General features: G+C 38.3%; 1 protein-coding gene across 1 annotated transcript; it reads left to right on the forward strand.

Moving 5' to 3' along the window:
• Positions 1-1,488: 1,488 nt before the first annotated feature.
• LOC107293474 (proto-oncogene Mas-like) lies at positions 1,489-2,445 on the forward strand. Its single transcript, XM_015822625.1, has one exon. The coding sequence runs from the start codon at positions 1,489-1,491 to the stop codon at positions 2,443-2,445; it is 957 nt and encodes a 318-aa protein (XP_015678111.1).
• Positions 2,446-11,440: the final 8,995 nt, after the last annotated feature.

The raw sequence follows: 11,440 nt of genomic DNA on the forward strand, positions 1-11,440 counted from the left end.
TAATAATAATAATAATAATAATAATAATAATAATAATAATAATAATAATAATAATAATAATAATAATAATAATAATAAAGTTGGAAGAGACCTTGGAGGTCATCTAGTCCAATCCCCTGCTCAGGCAGGAAACCCTATACCATTTCGGACAAATGGCTGTCCAGTCTCTTCTTAAAAACTTCCAGTGTTGGAGCATTCACCACTTCTGGAGGCAGGTTGTTCCACTGGTTAATTATTCTAACTGTCAGGAAGTTTCTCCTTAGTTCTAGGTTGCTTCTCTCCTTGCTTAGTTTCCACCCGTTGCTTCTTGCCCTGCCTCCTCCAATTTTAATCTGTATTCCCTTTTGTTGCTCTAATCTTCAGGTGGATTCCAGCTCTAGTTAATATTTACTTTGATTAATCAAAAGCAGAGAAATTTCTAAAACTCAAATTCAATAGCCAGTTAAGTGCCTTCTTATCTTGTCACTCACAATGTGAGTGTCAATGCTGCTAACATCGAATGTTTTTGCTTTGAACAACAGTTGGAGATGCAACCATTTTCTTCTGTTTTACTCTTAGAGTTAGAGCTAGAGTTAGATGATGCTGGGGGGAGGAATGTGCATGAGAGTTTTGCTAGACATAAAAATACTGGACCTAGTGTGTGAACCAGAGGTTATTGAAATAAGAAATGGTAAGAATTGGCAGGCTGGAGAACTGGAGGGAAAGCCTGCATTTCAAACTAATTGGAGAATATGATTTATGACAGTTAATTGGAGGAGGGAATTGTGCTTTGATACTATGTGTTCAGGGGAGGGGAATCTAGTTTTTGGGTTTGATTATGTTAGTGCCAATGCTATGCTTCTCTAATAAACATTCTTTAAGGTAAACAATGCTTCAAAGTTCTTTGAAGAGTTTCATCTATTGGAACCCTGACAGTGAAATTCTATATTAGTAGAAATATTTAGTAGGATAAAAACAATCAGCTAGTGATTTCAAAGTCAGTGTGAGTTGTGGTGGTGGGGGCACGGAGGGAGGCCCAGCCAATTTCACTGTATACATGTTATACTTTGATAATAAAGGTTCATTCATTCATCTGTGAATTAATATAAACCAACCAGAACATGATTAAATATTTTGTTATTTATAGGGGGGTCTCAAAGAGAACCTTTTAGAAGAATAAAAATTATGAATAATAAATTTTCACAGCTCTTTAGAATTAAGATGGGAAAATAGATACTGTATCATAGGCCATCAGAATGATCACATGACCATTGTTTGTTTCCTTTCCACTTCTCACGCAGTTCTCAGGAAAAAAAACCACGGGAAGCCAAACTCCACTCAAAACTTAAAAATCTGGCAAAGTGATCGAACCAGCTGTCCTCAATGAGTCCTTTCTGCTTTGCTTGTATGGAGAGGCACTGAGATGACACAAGTCCTTTACACTGTAGGAGTCAAGATTCATTTCCACAGAAGATAATAACCACATTGTCCAGACGAACGGATATTAAAATGGAAAAATCACCAGACAGTTGTACTGAATTTTACAATGGCACTGAGGACAGACACCCCAACATTTCTGCATCTGCACATCTAGAAGAAATCTTGTCTTATTTACTCATTCTCCTTGGTTTTCCAGGAATTATTGGAAATGGAATTGTCATCCGACATTTGGCTTTCAAGATGAAAAGGAATTCTGTCACTGTCTATATCCTCAATTTGGCCTTGGCAGATAGTGGGACTCTCATATTCCTTTTTCTGGCTGGAATTCGGTACCTAATTAGTAAGGATTTTCTCATAGAATTAACAGAAGGTTTCATTTGGACTTACTGCATCGGTCAACTTCTTCTGACTGTCATCAGCTTTGACCGATGTTTGTCTCTCTTCTTCCCAATTTGGTATCAGTACCATCAGTCCACATACCTGTCCACCACAGTCTGTGTCATTACTTGGATAAACTCTTTCTTTATCTATGCATTTAATTATGCTCTGTTTGGGTTTGCTTGGTTTAAAGGGTTCCCTCCACTCTACCACATTCTCATATGCACCTCAGTTTGCGTCCCGCTCATGCTGGTATCCAGCCTTGCCCTCTTCATCAAAGGCTACCTTAAATCACAAATGAAAAGGCAGGGAAAGCTTCTCACAGCCATCTTGCTTGCCCTGTTTTGCTTCCTCATCTTTTCTTTTCCACTAATTGCCATTTATATCATCAACGTTATTTCCAATAGGAAATGTTTGAGCTTCATTCCATATGGCTACTTATATGCCTGTCTAAACAGCAGTATTAAGGCATCAATCTATTTTCTACTGGGGAGAAAGAAGGAACATACAACCATGTGCAACCTACAAATTAGCCTTCAGAGACTTTTTGAGGAGGAGGAGGAAGAAGAGAATGAAAAGCATCCAGAGGTTCAGGTTGTTAGCCAGTTACAATATGCTCATGAAAAAGAAATATCCATGTTTCTATAACCTCCATCTAGGATGTGACTGTTAATTCAGGTAAACCTGCTCTAGCAAATCCAGGATTATCAGAAATGTAATGGGGTTCCACACACTGCTTTAATGTTCCCAGCTCTTTTATGCTGAGGGGCAGTTACTCAGCAAAGATATTTTAGCAATGAGAATTGATCTGTGACTCTGGAAACCTCATTCTGTGATCCATGCAAAAATATGCACGCTTTGTTAATATCCCACGCATCTTTACATATATGGATTTCAAATATAAGAATACTTATTTTAATTTTGCTTTCATTAAAATCGTAATAATCTGTTCTTGTGGTTTCTTCTTTTTATTTTTGTCTGTTGTTAAACACCTTGAATGGTAAATAATCTGGAAGGAAGGGTATACAGTTAGCAAATAAATTAATAATAATTCACCTTGTTGTGTAGAACAGGGTTCCCCAAACTTTTGGGGTTGGCGGCCTGGAGCAGGGGGAGGGAGGAAAGAAGGGATGGTTTGGTGGGAGGAGTAAATGCATGTGCACGAACGTGCGCGCACATAAATAACAATTGCTTGCGTGAGTGGGGCCACGAATGCCCATGATGCTCGTGGCGACACTCGTGTGAATGGAGCTGTGTTTGCACACGCACATGTGCACACCGGCCAGCCACTCATACAGCCTGTTAGTGTTACTCCTTGGTGAATAACCAATGTCAGAAACCTAGGTGTGTATATATGGATTTTGTGGGTTCCCCCATCCCACCCCACAGATACACCTGGAACCAAATTAAGGGCATTTTTCAGCTTTGCTCCTTGTTCCTTGACTTCTGAAAACTTACTTTTATAGTTAAGATAAAATCATAGCCAACAAGGGCTGCCCCAAAGTTCAAGTTTACCTGGAAAAGAGGTTAAACTCCTAAGAATTCCAGGGGCCTCAAAGGCATAGAGATAAGTAAAAATGAAAAAAAAAGATAATCTGGAATAGAAGGCGGAATCTTTGGTTGTCTTAGACTCCAGAACAATAATCTCAAAAGAAGTCAGGGAAGATATTTGCAACATGAGTCAGATTATATTAATTAAGGGGTATGAAGAGTTTAAGAAAGTGAGTCTTTTGCCATGCAATAGTTCAAAGTATTATGAGGTATTTAGTCTGCCACATAACTAAATTTTATGCTCCCATACACTTGTTTAATACTTTGACTCCTCCTTTTAGATTCTTCTCACCGGGATATAAGAAAAAAGGCTTCTTTATTGCTAAGCTTTTGTCAACGAGCTGTTGACATCATCAGAGCAAGGGCTGAATAACAAGGGAGCCTGTGCATATACACTTATATAACAGTTATAACAGTTGCAGTATGGAATGTGCACATGGCATGCTCATAACACACTCGCTCGCAAAAAGTCACGGTGGTATAGGCATCTATGCGGAAGCCAGTCTCTGGTTGAAATTCAAAAGTTGCACCTATCAGCTGTTTAGCGCGTAAGCCTCGTCGCGCCTATCAGCTGTTCAGCGCATGAGCCTCATCGCACCGCGCACAGTCGTGTGCCGGCTGGACCCCCCCTGGCTGCACATCGCACTATATATATATACTCTTTGATAGCAATAATGCAGTCAGGAAACAGAAGAATCCGAGGGTTGAAAGAGTTTGCTTTTGATCAAGATAACTGCAGATAACCGAGGGTAAGAATATAGAAGAATAGAATAGAATAGAAATATAGAATAGAATTGTAGAACAGAATAGAATAGAATAGAAATGTAGAATATAATATAATATAATATAATATAATAGAATAGAATATAATAGAATAGAATAGAATAGAATAGAATAGAATAGAATAGAATAGAATAGAATAGAATAGAATAATAACTTTATTGTCACTTTGAATGTACACTAATCGGCATACATTAAAATGAAATTTCATTGCATTCAGCTCTCAAAGGGTCACCACCTCCGATCTACACTACATAAATGTGACAAATATAAATAAATAACTATAGAATTATGCATATACCCACATATATTATATGACACAGAGAAACAACAATCTAGTTCAGGTTATGTTTACATGTGCATGGTGAGAAAAAAACGACTCTTGCAAGTTTTCAGACGGATGGCATAGGGAACAAAGCTATTACAGAATCAGGTAGTCCTGCTAGAAATACTTCAAAACCTCCTCCCAGAGGGGAGCAACAGAAACAGACCATAAAGTGGGTGTGTGGAGTCTCTAGCGATGTTTTGAGCTCTAAGCACATATAAGCACTTATAAGCAGCATCCTGAATACCAGGGAACGAGCTTCCTATGATCTTCTCGGCTGTCCTTACCACTCTCTGTATAGAATAGAATAGAATAGAATAGAATAGAATAGAATAGAATAGAATAGAATATGGAATGGAATATGGAATGGAATGGAATGGAATGGAATGGAATGGAATGGAATGGAATAGAATAGAATAGAATAGAATAGAATAGAATAGAATAGAATAGAATATGGAATGGAATAGAATATGGAATGGAATGGAATAGAATATGGAATGGAATAGAATATGGAATGGAATAGAATAGAATATGGAATGGAATGGAATAGAATATGGAATAGAATAGAATAGATGGATTTGACTAATTGAAATCCTTCTAATTAAAATCTTTCTTTCTTTCCAAGGGATCTTGCAGGTTTTCTGGTCCAACCCAGATTCAAGAGGATCTTATACCATCTCAAAGAAATGGTTGTCCAATCTCATCATAATCTCCTTTCAGTGATTTTCCATTCCCTAGAATTTCCTAGTGATTTTCTATCCCGTCCTAGCTGAAAATAACTCCACGAAAATATATTGGAGTTTAACCAGTCATTGATGATTCTCTGGATTTAACATATAACTAGGTCTCAAAATTATCCCCCACCCCAAAAAAAATACCTTCCAAAGAGCTTAACATTAAAGGAGGGAATAAAAAAAAGCCAATGTCATAAAATGTTTACTTATTTATTTAGAGTTTAAAATGCAACAACAAACGTGTAGGATAAAAGCAATAAAATGCGAAGTAAAACCATCACACGAACTAGGCAGCTTTGCAGGGCAGGCGTTCAAAATCAAATCAAAAGTCCAAACCCATTCAAAAAGTCTAGGTTTTAAAATGAAAAAAAAAAAAAAATCTTCACCTGAGGCTGAAAAGATACAAAGGTGAGACATTCTGGGGGGAGGGGCAAACTCCATTAACGGGGTGAAAAAGTTCTCGAAAGAAAGAAAGAAAGAAAGAAAGAAGAGAAAGAGGGAAAGAAGAAAAAAGAAAAAGAGAAAGAAAAAGAAAGAGAGAAAAAGAGAAAGAGAAAGAGAAAGAGAAAGAAGAAAAAAAGAGAAAGAGAGAAAGGGAGAGAAAGAAAGAAAAAGAGAGAAAAAGAGAGAGAAAGAAAGAAAAAGAAAAAGAGAAAAAGAAGAGACAGAGAGAGAGAGAGAGAGAAAGAGAGACAGAGAAAAAGAGAGAAAGAAAGGAAGAAAGAAAGAAAAAGAAAGAGAAAGAGAGAGAGAAAGAAGAAAGAGAAAGAAAGAAGAAAAAAGAAAAAGAAAAAGAGAAAGAGAGACAGAGAAAGAAAGGAAGAAAGAAAGAAAAGAGAGAGAAAGAGAAAGAGAAAGAAAGAAACAGAGAAAGAAAGGAGAAAGAGAAAGAGAAAGAAAGAAAGAAAGAAAGAAAGAAAGAGAAAAGAAAAAAGAAAAAAGAAAAAGAAAGAGAAAGGGAGAGAAAGAGAGAAAGAAAAAGAAAAAGAGAAAAAGAAAAAAGAGACAAAGAGACAAAGACAGAGACAGAAAGAGAGAGACAAAGACAAAGAAAGAAAGGAAGGAAGGAAGGCGGCCCAAGGACAAAAGAAAGGAGAACAAAAGCGCAAATTCCCTTTTTTTAAAAAAACAACATCCATTTCGGCTACCGATATCCATCCTCTGCGATGCAAAAAAAAAACTCCAAAAAACCCTTATCCAGGCTTTGATGCATGCAATTATATTCCTTTCCTCCCCACAAGAGCGAGGGCTGTTGATTATTGATGGCTGTTGCTGTTAAATAATCCAGATTCTCTCCACTTTTGCACGCCGGCGATCTGGAAGGTGGTGCGATCCGGAGGGAGATCGGCCATGGGTCCTTTGGCCAGAAGGGGGGAGAAGGAGGGGGGGTCTTCCAAACCCCAGTCCCCCAGAAGGGTTGTCGGTTTTCTCAGCCCGAAAGCCTCGCTTCCAAAGCAACTTTCCAGCACGGTTCATCTTCTGCCCGCGACGGTCCCTCCAGCTGCTGCCCAGAAAAAGCTCCTTTCCGAAGTGGCGAAGGAGGAACCGGAGCCGGTTTATAAGGGCAGCGCAATAAACCCAGCCTTCTTTTTTTGCCACCCAGCGGGCGTCAGCTTGCACGGCTGCGTCATTTGCACGCCCCGTGGGACCCACCCTTTCTCCTGCCCTCGAGGCTTCAGCTCCTCAATCAGCGAAGGGGGGGCGGGTTTGACCCCCCCCCGGAATGTCGTGGTTATTAGGTTTTTTTAAAAAAGGAAAACAACGTTGCAATGCCCCCTGCAGGAAAATAAAATAAAATAAAATAATAAGATAAAATAAAGCTGAGGATACGGATCGCAAGGCTTATTCTGCCATTCAGTAAAAAGTCTGGTCTTGGGGGAAGACAACACACACACAGCCATAAAATAGTTTGGGGGATATTTTAAAAAAAGCAGAATGTATTTACACACAGACACACATACAGAGAGAGAGAGAGAGAGAGAGAGAGAGAGAGAGAGAGAGAGAGAGAGAGAGAGAGAGAGAGAGAGAGAGAGTAAATAGTTTGGAGGATATTAAACAAAGCAGAATATATTTACACACACACACACAGAGAGAGAGTGTAAATAGTTTGGGGGATATTTAAAACAGCAGAATATATTTACACACACACAGTGTAAATAGTTTGGGGGATATTTAAAAAGCAGAATATATTTACACACACAGTGTAAATAGTTTGGGGGATATTTAAAAAAGCAGAATATATTTATATATATATATACACACACACAGTGTAAATAGTTTGGGGGATATTAAAAAAAAAGCAGAATATATTTCCTCAAAGGAATAATAGAAAATCTTAGGCAGAAACCACCCCCAAGCAGAAACCAGCTCTGTAGAAATGCAGATTTGATCATCCTTTCAGAAAGACTGGAGCCAGGAAGCTTGGAGCTGATGGGATTAGAAAGACAGACCCCTAAAAGTCTACATCCCTCCACATCCAAAATCTAAAGACATGACCTTTAGGACATAATAGGATTAACCCACCACTCCCAGCTCCATGTGGTCAGCTGCCCCAGAACCATTTTCTGTCCAGTTCTGCAACTAAATAAACCAGAACTTTCTTTCTAAACCAGTCTCCCTTTTGTTTATTCCTGGCTTGGACTGGAACCTGATGAAGATTTTTCTTTCAAATTAGTTTGGTTCTGCCAATAAACATCTCCTCTCAAGCAACTGGCTTCCTCTTGTCTATTTCAAACGGTGGCGTTTTTGGATTTTTTTTTTTCTCTCTCTCTTAAAGGTATAGCCTCCTGGCTGGAAAGCAACCCCCAGCTTTTTCTTCCAACAGTCTCCCTTCCATTCCACTAGCAACACATGTGCACAAATATTATAGATTAGCGGTAAGGAAACTGTATCTTCCAAGAACACAGAATCTCCTAAGATTCTTCTTTTGGCTCCCAGACTATCTTCTAACTATTGTTCCTTTCTATTTCTCACTATTTTGAATGTGTGTGTGTGCGCATGTACGTTTGCGTGTGTGTAATACATGCACTGTTAGTCAATTGTTTGGCAAGGAGCCTCATGGAACATCTTTGCTCTGCTCCCCTTTTCCTGAGTTCCAGGCCTTGGGAAGCCATACCTCACCCACTGATTATTCCAGATATTCTGATGGTTTCTGTGTTTGATCAGCTTCTGGTGATTCCTGGTGTTGAAGGAAAAATCTTCATCAGGGTCCAGTCCAAGCTGGGAATAAACAATATGGCGACTACTTTAAAAAGAAGCTTGTAGTTTATTGAAGAGGAGAGCCAGACAGAAAGATGGCTCTGGAAAAAAAACAACTGACCACATGTAGTAGGGAGTGGGTTTTTATACCTTCTTGGGTTTTTGTTTGGAGTTGTTCCTGTGGCATGAACTTTGACCTGTGTTTGAGTGTGCCTTTCTGGTATTCTGATGGTGGTGGGTTAATCCTATTATGTCCCAAAGGTCATGTCCTGCTTCTCTGTGGCTGTGGCTGATGACTGTTGGATTTTTTGGGTGTGAGGGATTATTGATTCTAGGGATCTTTCTTTCTAATCCAAGCTTCCAAGACTCCAATCTTTTTGACAAGATTATCACATCTGCATTTCTGCAGACCTGGTTTCTGTTTGGGGCAGAGAGACTGGGGGGGGGGGAGTTGGTTTCTGCCTTTAAAATATATTCTGTCTTTTTAATATTTCCCAAAATATTTTTTACTCTGGATTCTTCCCACACTGGCTTGGTAACTCCTGAGGTTGAAATTCCACTGGGTCAGCTTCTAATGGCTTCTTCAGAATTTGAATCCTGGGCTGACCCATCATGCAGCTATATTTGTACTTTTCAGCCAGTTTAATATTCTGAATGATCTGCCCCACTCCTTTAGAGAAAAAAGCTTTCACGTACAAAGCTAAAATGATAGTTAAAGCTCATAAAGCTATCATGTTGCTCTGCCATTTAAGAGACCACCCGTGGGTGCTGCAGGAAACACAAGAGGTTGAAAGATAACATGACTGATCTAATTTTCTTTTTCCTGCCTGAGATATACCAGATCTGAGAAACGATTATTTCACTGATAAAAAAAATGCCTCTTGGGGAAACATCTGATAACCTCTAAAATCACATTATGGGTTTTTTGTTTTGTTTTTTGCAGCCATGGGTATAAAAATGCTGTGAAGTTTTGTCCATGATCATTTGGGAACGACATAAAACCCAAGTGACATCTTTTGCAAATAAAATTAAAAAAACAAACAAATAAATTAATTTGAGGGACCCTTGGGATGCTATCAGCTAGTTCCATGGGATTTTCCAATGGTACTCAATTTAAATGAGAACTGAAGAAGCTTCTTGGATGAGAAGCAAAAAGCAAAAAAAAATTCAAAGAAAAAAACAACTCCAGTTGCGTTTTTGAAAAACCATGACTTGGATGGTTGAGAATCTCAATAGACCTGAAACTCAATTTCATAGCAATTTTTTTTCCCAAGATGGTCTCCGATTGCAGTAAATCTTAATATGGTTTTTTTTTTGGTAAGTTCTTTTCTCATGTTATTAACTGTTAGCTGCCATGGTTTTGAAGAAAAAAAATTCTCATTTTTTAAAATTTCTTTCTTAGGCTTATTGTATTGCATTCCTGATCTTTTGATTGCATTTGGTCTTGGACTGTAAATACATTTTATTGTTTGATTGGAAGCTAGGAAGGGCTACCCCCATTTTATGTGGATGGCAAACCAACAATGACTTTGAATTCCCCAAGAACACAATTCCTTCCAGCGATTTTGACAATCAGAAGAACAGCCATGTTCGCTTTCTTTTAATAATTGCATTTCCCTTTAAATTAAAGTGTCCCAGGTTGTCCACCTTATCCACAGTTTTGAACTTTTCTAAGCAAGCAAACAACACTTTTTGCACAGTGAGGCAACGATTCAATTATTGCACTCCAGCTCAAACACACATTGATACTTACACTGTGGAATCCCTCCCTGACACTGTCTGGTTTGCAAACATTTTGTTTTTCTTGATATGTTACAGGGAAAAATTTCTGCAAGCTAATGACCATGCTGAGAGAGTACTTTTTTTTTTTACACAAGCAAAATACACTAGAACAACAGGCAGGTGATGAGATAGTTGTTTCTAACACAGAAACTGGATTGGTCAGTACTCTCACTTAAATCAGACTGCAGCAACTCTTTTCAATTAACCTTGTTAATTGAATTCTTTTCAACCTTGTTTGACAAGGAGCCTTATTGAGTTTCTTTGCTCTGCTCTCTGCTCTGCTTCTTCAGGGTTCAGAGTAGTGGTGGGATTCAAATATGTGAACAACTGGTTCTCTGTGTGGATGCCACTTCTGGAAGTCCATTCTGGGCCTGGGCAACAAAAAAATTAGCTACCGGTTCTACCGAACTGGTGCGAACTGGCTGAATCCCGCCACTGGTTCAAAGGCCATTTTTCACTATCTGACTATTCAAGCTGTTCTGATCGTGGCTATGTTTAATAAGCTTCTGGTGATTCCTGGCTTGATGCCTCCTAGGGCTGAAATTCCACTGTATCATCTGGAGCAGTTTTCTTGAATTCAGAGTCTGACTCCTGGGCTGTGACAGTGATCAGCCACAATATATCAATTTTTGTACATTTCTATCAGGCACAACAAATTAACTTGCAATTCAGAAGAATCTAGCTGGCTAAAATTCATATCTGAATCGAAGCCAGAGAAGGATCAATGGAATTCAAGATGGACTGGACTTGGTTCATATGTGGGAACATAGCAACTCTAGGCTAATTACTTACTTAACTCCACCCCCTATCCCCCAGGTTTGCCTGTTCTTCTCCTACATTTTCATGCGTTTTAATATTCATCTAACTATGAGAAAGAATGTATATATTTAATTTTATACAGTATGTATTAACTGCAGCAAGAATAGTATTTGCTCAATATTGGAAAAATGAAAACCTACCAACGGAGAAAGAATTAATTAAAAAAAGCTTAGCTGGTGCAGAAATGGACAGATTGACATTGAAGATAAAAGAGAAAGACGATTTAGTATATTTTAGAACATGGGACAATTTTTACCAATGGCTAGAAAAACGAGTTAGAGAGAAAGGAATGTGATGTGTACTGTGTAACATTAAATATGTATTAGTAAGAAGAAGACTACCGGGTGAAGTGAAGATGTAAGAAACATATTATTAACTGACATATTGATTATGAAAATATAGAAATTATATTTCTATAGTTTTTAAACACATGAATTTTTTTTTTTATTTTTAT

Source organism: Protobothrops mucrosquamatus, unplaced genomic scaffold (genome assembly GCF_001527695.2).
Source record: "Protobothrops mucrosquamatus isolate PMUCROS unplaced genomic scaffold, P.Mucros_1.0 scaffold1631, whole genome shotgun sequence".
NCBI classification, from domain to species: Eukaryota; Metazoa; Chordata; class Lepidosauria; order Squamata; family Viperidae; genus Protobothrops; species Protobothrops mucrosquamatus.